At 47.1% G+C, this 14,026-nt stretch overlaps 1 protein-coding gene across 1 annotated transcript in view; it reads left to right on the forward strand.

Annotated features, from left to right (window-relative positions):
- polq (polymerase (DNA directed), theta) overlaps positions 1-14,026 on the forward strand; it is a gene marked incomplete at its 3' end in the record, with an annotated part of 110,776 nt that overhangs the window by 69,018 nt on the left and 27,732 nt on the right. The window contains 6 exon segments of the mRNA XM_065005067.1: positions 4,852-5,123; positions 7,516-7,779; positions 9,659-9,783; positions 9,924-10,167; positions 10,251-11,148; positions 11,641-12,342. Of these exon segments, the coding sequence (XP_064861139.1) occupies positions 4,852-5,123; positions 7,516-7,779; positions 9,659-9,783; positions 9,924-10,167; positions 10,251-11,148; positions 11,641-12,342 (2,505 nt within the window).

A 14,026-nucleotide genomic window follows, 5' to 3' on the forward strand; every position in this document is an offset into this window, starting at 1 on the left:
TACCTGTCACCTACAGTATATACCTGTCACCTACAGTATGTACCTGTCACCTACAGTATATACCTGTACCTGTCACCTACAGTATGTACCTGTACCTGTCACCTACAGTATGTACCTGTCACCTACAGTATATACCTGTCACCTACAGTATGTACCTGTCACCTACAGTATGTACCTGTACCTGTCACCTACAGTATGTACCTGTACCTGTCACCTACAGTATGTACCTGTACCTGTCACCTACAGTATGTACCTGTACCTGTCACCTACAGTATGTACCTGTCACCTACAGTATGTACCTGTCACCTACAGTATGTACCTGTCACCTACAGTATGTACCTGTCACCTACAGTATATACCTGTCACCTACAGTATGTACCTGTCACCTACAGTATGTACCTGTCACCTACAGTATATACCTGTCACCTACAGTATGTACCTGTCACCTACAGTATGTACCTGTCACCTACAGTATGTACCTGTCACCTACAGTATATACCTGTACCTGTCACCTACAGTATGTACTACAGTATGTACCTGTCACCTACAGTATATACCTGTCACCTACAGTATACCTGTCACCTACAGTATATATACCAGTATGTACCTGTCACCTACAGTATGTACCTGTACCTGTCACCTACAGTATGTACCTGTCACCCTATAGTATATACCTGTCACCTACAGTATATATACCTGTCACCTACAGTATATACTGTCACCTACAGTATATACCTGTCACCTACAGTATATACCTGTCACCTACAGTATATACCTGTCACCTACAGTATATACCTGTCACCTACAGTATATACCTGTCACCTACAGTATATACCTGTCACCTACAGTATATACCTGTCACCTACAGTATATACCTGTCACCTACAGTATATACCTGTACCTGTCACCTACAGTATATACATGTACCTGTCACCTACAGTATGTACCTGTACCTGTCACCTACAGTATGCACCTGTCACCTACAGTATATACCTGTACCTGTCACCTACAGTATGTACCTGTATCTGTCACCTACAGTATGTATCTGTCACCTACAGTATGTACCTGTACCTGTCACCTACAGTATGTACCTGTACCTGTCACCTACAGTATATACCTGTACCTGTCACCTACAGTATGTACCTGTCACCTACAGTCTATACCTGTACCTGTCACCTACAGTCTGTACCTGTACCTGTCACCTACAGTCTGTACCTGTCACCTACAGTATATACCTGTCACCTACAGTCTATACATGTACCTGTCACCTACAGTATGTACCTGTACAGTATATACCTGTCACCTACAGTATATACCTGTCACCTACAGTATGTACCTGTACCTGTCACCTACAGTATGTACCTGTACCTGTCACCTACAGTATATACCTGTCACCTACAGTATATACCTGTACCTGTCACCTACAGTATATACCTGTCACCTACAGTATATACCTGTCACCTACAGTATATACCTGTCACCTACAGTCTATACATGTACCTGTCACCTACAGTATATACCTGTACCTGTCACCTACAGTATATACCTGTCACCTACAGTATATACCTGTCACCTACAGTATATACCTGTCACCTACAGTATATACCTGTCACCTACAGTACCTGTACCTGTCACCTACAGTATATACCTGTCACCTACAGTATATACCTGTCACCTACAGTATATACCTGTCACCTACAGTATATACCTGTACCTGTCACCTACAGTATATACCTGTACCTGTCACCTACAGTATATACCTGTACCTGTCACCTACAGTATGTACCTGTCACCTACAGTATGTACCTGTCACCTACAGTATATACCTGTACCTGTCACCTACAGTATATACCTGTACCTGTCACCTACAGTATATACCTGTACCTGTCACCTACAGTATGTACCTGTACCTGTCACCTACAGTATGTACCTGTCACCTACAGTATGTACCTGTACCTGTCACCTACAGTATGTACCTGTACCTGTCACCTACAGTATATACCTGTACCTGTCACCTACAGTATGTACCTGTCACCTACAGTCTATACCTGTACCTGTCACCTACAGTCTGTACCTGTACCTGTCACCTACAGTCTGTACCTGTCACCTACAGTATATACCTGTCACCTACAGTCTCATACAGTATGTACCTGTCACCTACAGTATGTACCTGTGTACCTGTCACCTACAGTATATCACCTACAGTATATACCTGTCACCTACAGTATGTACCTGTCACCTACAGTATGTACCTGTCACCTACAGTATATACCTGTACCTGTCACCTACAGTATATACCTGTCACCTACAGTCTATACAGTACCTGTCACCTACAGTATATACCTGTCACCTACAGTATATACCTGTCACCTACAGTCTCATACAGTATACCTGTCACCTACAGTACCTGTACCTGTCACAGTATATACCTGTCACCTACAGTATATACCTGTCACCTACAGTATATACCTGTCACCTACAGTATATACCTGTACCTGTCACCTACAGTATATACCTGTCACCTACAGTATGTACCTGTCACCTACAGTATGTACCTGTCACCTACAGTATATACCTGTCACCTACAGTATATATGTACCTGTACCTGTCACCTACAGTATATATACCTGTCACCTACAGTATATACCTGTACCTGTCACCTACAGTATATACCTGTCACCTACAGTATGTACCTGTACCTGTCACCTACAGTATATACCTGTACCTGTCACCTACAGTATATACCTGTACCTGTCACCTACAGTATATACCTGTACCTGTCACCTACAGTATATACCTGTCACCTACAGTATGTACCTGTCACCTACAGTATACCTGTACCTGTCACCTACAGTATATACCTGTCACCTACAGTCACAGTATATGTACCTGTCACCTACAGTATGTACCTGTACCTGTCACCTACAGTAGTACCTGTACCTGTCACCTACAGTATATACCTGTACCTGTCACCTACAGTATATACCTGTACCTGTCACCTACAGTACCTGTACCTGTCACCTACAGTATATACCTGTACCTGTCACCTACAGTATATACCTGTACCTGTCACCTACAGTATACCTGTCACCCTGTACCTGTCACCTACAGTATGTACCTGTCACCTACAGTATATACCTGTACCTGTCACCTACAGTATATACCTGTACCTGTCACCTACAGTATATACCTGTCACCTACAGTATGTACCTGTCACCTACAGTATGTACCTGTCACCTACAGTATGTACCTGTCACCTACAGTATGTACCTGTCACCTACAGTATGTACCTGTCACCTACAGTCTATACATGTACCTGTCACCTACAGTATATACCTGTACCTGTCACCTACAGTATATACCTGTCACCTACAGTATATACCTGTCACCTACAGTATATACCTGTCACCTACAGTATATACCTGTCACCTACAGTATATACCTGTCACCTACAGTATATACCTGTCACCTACAGTATATACCTGTCACCTACAGTATATACCTGTCACCTACAGTATATCACCTACAGTATATACCTGTCACCTACAGTATATACCTGTCACCTACAGTATATACCTGTACCTGTCACCTACAGTATATACCTGTACCTGTCACCTACAGTATATACCTGTCACCTACAGTATGTACCTGTACCTGTCACCTACAGTATATACCTGTACCTGTCACCTACAGTATATACCTGTACCTGTCACCTACAGTATATACCTGTACCTGTCACCTACAGTATATACCTGTCACCTGTACCTGTCACCTACAGTATATACCTGTCACCTACAGTATGTACCTCATACAGTATGTACCTGTCACCTACAGTAGTACCTGTCACCTACTGTACCTGTCACCTACAGTATATACCTGTCACCTACAGTATATACATGTACCTGTCACCTACAGTATGTACCAGTATGTACCTGTCACCTACAGTATATACCTGTACCTGTCACCTACAGTATATACCTGTACCTGTCACCTACAGTATATGTACCTGTCACCTACAGTATACCTGTACCTGTCTGTCACCTACAGTATATACCTGTCACCTACAGTATATATACAGTACCTGTCACCTACAGTATGTACCTGTACCTGTCACCTACAGTATATTGTCACCTACAGTATATACCTGTCACCTACAGTATATATGTACCTGTCACCTACAGTACCTGTACCTGTCACCTACAGTATATACCTGTCACCTACAGTCACCTACAGTATGTACCTGTACCTGTCACCTACAGTATGTACCTGTCACCTACAGTATATACCTGTCACCTACAGTATATACCTGTCACCTACAGTATGTACCTGTCACCTACAGTATGTACCTGTACCTGTCACCTACAGTATATACCTGTACCTGTCACCTCAGTAGGCACTGTACCTGTCACCTACAGTAGCCATACCTGTACCTGTCACCTACAGTATGTACCAGGTACCTGTCACCTACAGTATGTACCTGTCACCTACAGTATGTACCTCACCTACAGTATGTACCTGTGTTTGTATACAGTATAGTACCTGTCACCTACAGTATGTACCTGTCACCTACAGTATATACCTGTACCTGTCACCTACAGTATATACCTGTCACCTACAGTATGTACCTTTCACCTACAGTATGTACCTGTCATCCTACAGATATACCTGTTTGTCACCTCCAGTATGTACCTGTACCTCCAGTCACCTACAGTATGTACCTCCAGATAACCTGTATGTACCTCCAGTAACACCTGTGTTTGTCACCTACAGTATAACCTGTCATCCTACAGATAACCCCCTGTCACCTACAGTATATACCTGTACCTACAGTATCTACCTGTCTCCTGTCAGATCATTGTTGGGGGCGTGGCCAGCTCTCCCCAGGATGTGAGGCTTTATGCTTCCTGTACACTGCTGGCTGCTGGTGCCCGCTCTGACACCACAGGAGGGGAGACGGGAGGAGGAGTGCGGGAGGGAGCGATAGAGACATGCGTGGAATGGTTGATTGAGAATGAGTTCATATCTATCCAAAGAGAGGGTAATGAGAGGGCAGGAGGACAAGAGAGGTACTGCCCCACCCACCTGGGTTCTGCCACCCTGTGTTTGTCTCCTCCTAACTCTGTGTCTGCCTCCTCGAGGCACTACCAGGTATCTTCTCAGATAACCCCTGTGTTTGTATCCTCCAGATAACCCCTGTGTTTGTATCCTCCAGATAACTCTACTGTGTTTGTCCATCCTCCAGATAACCCCTGTGTTTGTATCCTCCAGATAACCCTGTGTTTGTATCCTCCAGATAACTCCTGTGTTTGTATCCTCCAGATAACTCCTGTGTTTGTATCCTCCAGATAACCCCTGTGTTTGTATCCTCCAGATAACTCCTGTGTTTGTATCCTCCAGATAACTCCTGTGTTTGTATCCTCCAGATAACTCCTGTGTTTGTATCCTCCACTGTGTTTGTATCCTCCAGATAACCCCTGTGTTTGTATCCTCCAGATAACCCCTGTGTTTGTATCCTCCAGATAACCCCTGTGTTTGTATCCTCCAGATAACCCCTGTGTTTGTATCCTCCAGATAACCCCTGTGTTTGTATCCTCCAGATAACTCCTGTGTTTGTATCCTCCAGATAACCCCTGTGTTTGTATCCTCCAGATAACTCCTGTGTTTGTATCCTCCAGATAACTCCTGTGTTTGTATCCTCCACTGTGTTTGTATCCTCCAGATAACTCCTGTGTTTGTATCCTCCACTGTGTTTGTATCCTCCAGATAACTCCTGTGTTTGTATCCTCCACTGTGTTTGTATCCTCCAGATAACTCCTGTGTTTGTATCCTCCAGATAACCCCTGTGTTTGTATCCTCCAGATAACCCCTGTGTTTGTATCCTCCAGATAACTCCTGTGTTTGTATCCTCCAGATAACTCCTGTGTTTGTATCCTCCAGATAACCCCTGTGTTTGTATCCTCCAGATAACCCCTGTGTTTGTATCCTCCAGATAACTCCTGTGTTTGTATCCTCCAGATAACCCCTGTGTTTGTATCCTCCACTGTGTTTGTATCCTCCAGATAACCCCTGTGTTTGTATCCTCCAGATAACTCCTGTGTTTGTATCCTCCAGATAACTCCTGTGTTTGTATCCTCCAGATAACTCCTGTGTTTGTATCCTCCACTGTGTTTGTATCCTCCAGATAACTCCTGTGTTTGTATCCTCCAGATAACTCCTGTGTTTGTATCCTCCACTGTGTTTGTATCCTCCAGATAACTCCTGTGTTTGTATCCTCCACTGTGTTTGTATCCTCCAGATAACCCCTGTGTTTGTAGACAGATAACTCCTGTGTTTGTATCCTCCAGATAACACTGTGTTTGTATCCTCCAGATTTATACTGTGTTTGTATCCTCCAGATAACTCCTGTTTTGTATCCTCCAGATAACCTGTGTTTGTATCCTCCAGATAATCCTCCAGATAACTCCTGTGTTTGTATCCTCCAGATAACTGCTGTGTTTGTATCCTCCAGATAACTCCTGTGTTTGTATCCTCCAGATAACCACTGTGTTTGTATCCTCCAGATAACCACTGTGTTTGTATCCTCCAGATAACCACTGTGTTTGTATCCTCCAGATAACCACTGTGTTTGTATCCTCCAGATAACCCCTGTGTTTGTATCCTCCAGATAACTCCTGTGTTTGTATCCTCCAGATAACCCCTGTGTTTGTATCCTCCAGTGCTGTGTTTGTATCCTCCTAACCACCTGTTTGTATCCTCCAGATAACCAAACTGTGTTTGTATCCTCCACTGTGTTTTATCCTCCAGATAAGACTGTGTTTGTATCCTCCAGATAACTCCTGTGTTTGTATCCTCCACTGTGTTTGTATCCTCCAGATAACCCCTGTGTTTGTATCCTCCAGATAACCCCTGTGTTTGTATCCTCCACTGTGTTTGTATCCTCCAGATAACCCCTGTGTTTGTATCCTCCAGATAACCACTGTGTTTGTATCCTCCAGATAACCCCTGTGTTTGTATCCTCCAGATAACCACTGTGTTTGTATCCTCCAGATAACCCCTGTGTTTGTATCCTCCAGATAACCACTGTGTTTGTATCCTCCAGATAACTCCTGTGTTTGTATCCTCCAGATAACTCCTGTGTTTGTATCCTCCAGATAACCCCTGTGTTTGTATCCTCCAGATAACCACTGTGTTTGTATCCTCCAGATAACCCCTGTGTTTGTATCCTCCAGATAACTCCTGTGTTTGTATCCTCCAGATAACTCCTGTGTTTGTATCCTCCAGATAACTCCTGTGTTTGTATCCTCCAGATAACCCCTGTGTTTGTATCCTCCAGATAACCCCTGTGTTTGTATCCTCCAGATAACCCCTGTGTTTGTATCCTCCAGATAACCCCTGTGTTTGTATCCTCCAGATAACCCCTGTGTTTGTATCCTCCAGATAACCACTGTGTTTGTATCCTCCAGATAACCACTGTGTTTGTATCCTCCAGATAACCCCTGTGTTTGTATCCTCCAGATAACTCCTGTGTTTGTATCCTCCACTGTGTTTGTATCCTCCAGATAACCCCTGTGTTTGTATCCTCCAGATAACTCCTGTGTTTGCTGAGTGGACCACAATAGACTGGTACCAGTTCTGGTGTCTGTGGGAGGGGCTTGGCTCATCCAATAAGAGAGTAGCAGAGCTGGTGGGTGTTCAGGAGAGCTTCTTGGCTCGGTCTGTTAGCGGGAAACTGATTGCCAAGACAGACAGACAGAGACGACAGATGGCCATACACAAACGGTACAGCATAATACACACACCAAGATTTCCCATAGCTTTTGGAGAGAGAACATTTTAGAATTAAAAGTTGATCAATAAAATGTGTATTGCTGTTTAATACCAGCGGATGTGATATACTGTAGGTGACAGGTACAGGTACATGAGGTACAGAGAGCTGCTGCTTCAGCCTGTCTCACCTTGCTTCAAAGCAGCCAAAATACAACCAAACAGGCAGCCTATTAATTAATAAAGACTTCTATATACCATTGAAACCAGTAGTCTATTTTTTAATAAAGACTTCTATATACCATTGAAACCAGTAGCCTATTAATTAATAAAGACTTCTATATACCATTGAAACCAGTAGTCTATTATTTAATAAAGACTTCTATATACCATTGAAACCAGTAGCCTATAACCCTAGTTATATTACCAACCCATCCTAGCAGTTGATCATCCTAGCAGTTGATCATCCTAGCAGTTGATCATCCTAGCAGTTGATCATCCTAGCAGTTGATCATCCTAGCAGTTGATCATCCTAGCAGTTGATCATCCTAGCAGTTGATCATCCTAGTAGTTGATCATCCTAGTCATAAAACACAACTCTAGTCATATTAGCAACGGTATTTTCCCTATGGAACGAACATTTACTTGTAGCCTGCTGCCTTGTTATAGCCCTACTGCCTTGTTATAGCCCTACTGCCTTGTTATAGTCCTACTGCCTTGTTATAGCCCTACTGCCTTGTTATAGCCCTACCTCCTTGTTATAGCCCTACCTCCTTGTTATAGTCCTACTGCCTTGTTATAGCCCTACTGCCTTGTTATAGCCCTACCTCCTTGTTATAGCCCTACCTCCTTGTTATAGCCCTACTGCCTTGTTATCGTCCTACTGCCTTGTTATAGCCCTACTGCCTTGTTATAGCCCTACTGCCTTGTTATAGCCCTACTGCCTTGTTATAGTCCTACTGCCTTGTTATAGCCCTACCGCCTTGTTATAGCCCTACCTCCTTGTTATAGCCCTACCTCCTTGTTATAGCCCTACCTCCTTGTTATAGCCCTACCTCCTTGTTATAGCCCTACCTCCTTGTTATAGCCCTACCTCCTTGTTATAGCCCTACCTCCTTGTTATAGCCCTACCGCCTTGTTATAGCCCTACTGCCTTGTTATAGCCCTACTGACTTGTTATAGCCCTACTGCCTTGTTATAGCCCTACCGCCTTGTTATAGCCCTACTGCCTTGTTATAGCCCTACTGCCTTGTTATAGCCCTACTGCCTTGTTATAGCCCTACCTGCCTTGTTATAGCCCTACTGACTTGTTATAGCCCTACTGCCTTGTTATAGCCCTACTGCCTTGTTATAGCCCTACTGCCTTGTTATAGCCCTACTGCCTTGTTATAGCCCTACCTCCTTGTTATAGCCCTACCTCCTTGTTATAGCCCTACCGCCTTGTTATAGCCCTACTGCCTTGTTATAGCCCTACTGCCTTGTTATAGCCCTACTGCCTTGCTATAGCCCTACCTCCTTGTTATAGCCCTACTGCCTTGTTATAGCCCTACTGCCTTGTTATAGCCCTACTGCCTTGTTATAGCCCTACTGCCTTGTTATAGCCCTACTGCCTTGTTATAGCCCTACCGCCTTGTTATAGCCCTACTGCCTTGTTATAGCCCTACTGCCTTGTTATAGCCCTACTGCCTTGTTATAGCCCTACCGCCTTGTTATAGCCCTACTGCCTTGTTATAGCCCTACTGCCTTGTTATACCATAATCTAGATGTGATTTCTGTCATTCTGATCACCGTGGTTGGACACCCTAATGGGTTACGCACCCAATTCATATGGGTCTGGTATGTTTAAAAAAAAAAATAAATGTTTTTTTAAATAAGAACAAATTCTTATCTTCAGGTTCTTCACTACTCTGGTCCTTCAGGACCTTGTCAATGAGGTTCCTCTGGGTACCGTGGCAACCAAGTACAACTGTAGCCGCGGACAGCTACAGTCTCTACAGCAGTCTGCCTCCACGTATGCAGGTAAACACACACAGCCCTGCCCAGGTAACACAGTAGTCTTTTTCCTCCCCTAGGTAACAGTGTTCTGTTAGTTACTTCTGTACCCAGCATGTCCCAGACATGCTGTAACCATAGTAACGGTGTGGTTTCCTGTCCCGTAGGCATGGTAACGGTGTTCTGCCGGCGGCTGGGATGGCACAGCTTGGAGTTACTCCTGTCCCAGTACCAGACCAGGCTGAGCTTTGGGGTCCAGAGGGAACTGGTCGACCTGGTCAGGGTCTCACTGCTGAGCGCAACAAGGGCACGAACACTCTACGACCAGGGCCTCGCTACGGTGGCCCAGCTGGCCAGGGCAAAGGTCACTGAGGTGGAGAAGGCCCTACGCAAGGCTGTCCCCTTTAAGAGGTTAGGAGGAGGGAGGAGAGTGTGTTGTAAAGGGCTGGTGGTGGTGGTGGTGGTGATGATGATGATGATCTCTTCCTCTCCAGTTCTCGTCGTGCGATGGATGAGACCGAGGGGGAGGCAGCCGAGAGGCGGAGCTTACGGTGTGTCTGGGTCAGTGGGGGGCGTGCTCTAACAGAACACGAGGCAGCCATTGAAATCGTGTCTGAGGCCAGGCTCCTCCTCCAGCAAGACCTCGCCCTATTGGGGGTGACCTGGGACCCAGCGACACTGCCCACGGAAACACGCCCTAACAACGACCATGACAACGACTCACCTGAGACACAGCGGGACCGGTCCAAATCCTGGAGAGATAAAGAGAGGAGGTTAAATGAGAAGAAAGAGATGGAAGACAGAGGGAGAAACGTGGTTGAACAGAAAGAGGTAGAGGGGAGAGAGAAGAACGAGGGAGAGAGGACAGGGGAGGAGCAGAGAGGGAGAGAGAAGAACGAGGGAGTGGAGGTGGGAGAGAGGGAAGAGAGAGGAGTAGAGGTGGGAGAGAGGGAAGAGAGAGGAGTAGAGGTGGGAGAGAGGGAAGAGAGAGGAGTAGAGGTGGGAGAGAGAAAGGAGAGAGTAGGAGTGGAGGTGGGAGAGAGGGAAGAGGGAGGAAGCGAGGAAGACCCTAACCTTCCTGTCTGTGACAGGAGAGGTATAAACACCCAGGACTTAGCTGAACTAGTCAGTAGCCCTCACCCCCCTCTCAATCCCTCCAACCACCCCTTCCACTCTCGCCCTCCCCGTTTCAGAGCCCCCACCTCCCGAGTGGAGGAACCTCTGACCAGTGTTTCTGGGGGGACAGTAAAGAGGGATGGACTGGGCATGGCAGGGAGATCTCCTGCACAGGCATGTAGAAGAAAGCCGTCCACAGCTCTGAGGAAAGTACTGCGCTCTATACACTCAGAGAGGAGGGGGGAGGAGGAGGAGAGGAGGGAGGAGGAGGAGAGGAGGGAGGAGGAGGAGAGGACGGAGGATGGAGGGGGAGAGAGGAGGAAGGAGGAGGGAGAGGAATGGAGGAGAGGAGGAGAAGATGGGAGAAATGGAGGAGAAGAGCGTAGAGAAAAGAGAGAGTGAGGAGAGGAGGAGAGGAACATTGTTTAAACTTCCTCCTAAAACACTACCAGTCCCTGCCCCGAACTCGGTTTCTACCCCAAAGTCTGCACCTCTCCTCCAGAGCAAGGCACCACCAGAGGTCCCTGTCCCCCCTCCTCCCTGCCTCCTCTCCCCTGTCCCCCCTCCTCCCTGCCTCCTCCTCCCCTGTCCCCCCTCCTCCCTGCCTCCTCTCCCCTGTCCCTCCTCCCTGCCTCCTCTCCCCTGTCCCTCCTCCCTGCCTCCTCTCCCCTGTCCCTCCTCCCTGCCTCCTCTCCCCTGTCCCCCTCCTCCCTGCCTCCTCTCCCCTGTCCCTCCTCCCTGCCTCCTCTCCCCTGTCCCTCCCTGTCCCTCCTCCCTGCCTCCTCTCCCCTGTCCCTCCTCCCTGCCTCCTCTCCCCTGTCCCTCCTCCTCCCTGCCTCCTCTCCCCTGTCCCTCCTCCCCTGCCTCCTCTCCCCTGTCCCTCCTCCTCCCTGCCTCCTCTCCCCTGTCCCTCCTCCCCTCTTCCTCTCCTCTGCCCAAGCCCCAGCTCTTTCTCTCTCTTTTGTAGTCAAACGCCGGAGGGTGGAAGAGCAGGATAGGTGTGGGTCTCCTGAACTCTATGAGGAGGAGGGAAGGTTTGGGGATAGTTTGGAGTTGGACACTCAGACTGAGAGAATGATTCTACTACAAGACCAAAGAGAGGAGAGGGAGAGAGAGTGTGCTAACTCACAGCATGAGAGAGGAAGGAGGGAGAAGGGTGGAGAGGAGGAGAGAGGGAGGGAGAAAGGTGGAGAGGAGAGAGGAAGGAGGGAGAAGGGTGGAGAGGAGGAGAGAGGGAGGGAGAAAGGTGGAGAGGAGGAGAGAGGAAGGAGGGAGAAAGGTGGAGAGGAGGAGAGAGGGAACAGGGAGAAGGGTGGAGAGGGGAAATCCACCGACGTTAACCCACCGAACCCCTCAACAGTCAACAGTATCCATGGCAACCCCCATACCTATGGTTTCCATGACGACGCTGCGCCCAGATACAACTTCTCTCTGACTGACAGCCAGATGGAACAGATCCTCGACAACCAGGTACACACACACACACACACACACTCACTCAACCACAGCCACCACATTGGTGGTGGTGATGATGATGATAATGATGGTGGTGGTGGTGGTGGTGGTAATGGTGGTGATAATGATGGTGGTGATGGTGGTGGTGGTGGTGGTGATAATGATGGTGGTGATGGTGGTGGTGGTGGTGGTGGTGGTGATAATGATGGTGGTGATGGTGGTGGTGGTGGTGGTGATAATGATGGTGGTGGTGGTGGTGATAATGATGGTGGTGGTGATAATGATGGTGGTGGTGATGATGATGGTGGTGGTGATAATGATGGTGGTGGTGGTGGTGGTGATAATGGTGGTGGTGGTGATAATGATGGTGGTGGTGATGATGATGATGGTGGTGATGGTGGTGGTGATGATGATGATGGTGGTGATGATGATGGTGGTGGTGATAATGATGGTGGTGGTGGTGGTGGTGATAATGGTGGTGGTGGTGATAATGATGGTGGTGGTGATGATGATGGTGGTGGTGGTGGTGATGATGGTGATGATAGTGATGGTGGTGATGGTGATGATGATGATGGTGATGGTGGTGCTGATGATGGTGGTGATGGTGTGGTGGTGGTGATGGTGGTGATGATGATGGTGGTGGTGGTGGTGGTGGTGGTGATGATGATGATGATGGTGGTGGTGGTGATGATGATGATGATAGTGATGGTGGTGCTGATGATGGTGTGCTGATGATGGTGGTGATGATGATGGTGTGATGATGGTGATGATGATGGTGGTGATGGTGGTGGTGGTGATGATGGTGGTGGTGGTGGTGGTGGTGATGATGATAGTGATGGTGGTGATGATGATGGTGGTGGTGGTGATGATGATGATGATGGTGGTGGTGTGGTGATGATGATGATGGTGATGATGGTGTGATGGTGGTGATGATGATGATGATGATGGTGGTGGTGGTGATGATGATGATGGTGGTGGTGATGATGATGGTGGTGGTGGTGGTGATGATGATGGTGGTGGTGGTGGTGGTGGTGATAATGATGGTGGTGATGATGATGGTGGTGGTGGTGATGATGTGATGATGATGGTGGTGGTGATGATGGTGGTGGTGGTGGTGATGATGATGGTGGTGGTGATGATGATGATGGTGGTGGTGGTGATAATGATGATGGTGGTGATGATGATGATGGTGGTGATGATGGTGGTGGTGATGATGGTGGTGATGGTAGTGGTGTGGTGATGATGATGGTGGTGTGGTGATGATGGTGGTGGTGATGGTGATAATGATGGTGGTGATGATGCTGGTGGTGTGGTGATAATGATGATGGTGGTGATGATGATGGTGGTGGTGGTGGTGTGGTGATGGTGGTGATGATGGTGGTGGTGGTGGTGATGATGATGGTGGTGGTGGTGGTGTGGTGATGATGGTGGTGGTGATGGTGATAATGATGGTGGTGGTGTGGTGATGATGATGGTGGTGATGGTGATAATGATGGTGGTGGTGTGGTGATGATGGTGTTTATGATGATGAAGATGGTGTTTATGATGGAAGATGGTGTTTATGATGATGGAGATGGTGTTTATGATGGAGATGGTGTTTATGATGATGATGGTGTTTATGATGATGATGGTGTTTATGATGATGATGGTGTTTATGATGATGATGGTGTTTATGATGGAGATGGTGTTTATGATGGAG

This window comes from Oncorhynchus nerka, linkage group LG19 (assembly GCF_034236695.1).
Source record: "Oncorhynchus nerka isolate Pitt River linkage group LG19, Oner_Uvic_2.0, whole genome shotgun sequence".
NCBI classification, from domain to species: domain Eukaryota; kingdom Metazoa; phylum Chordata; class Actinopteri; order Salmoniformes; family Salmonidae; genus Oncorhynchus; species Oncorhynchus nerka.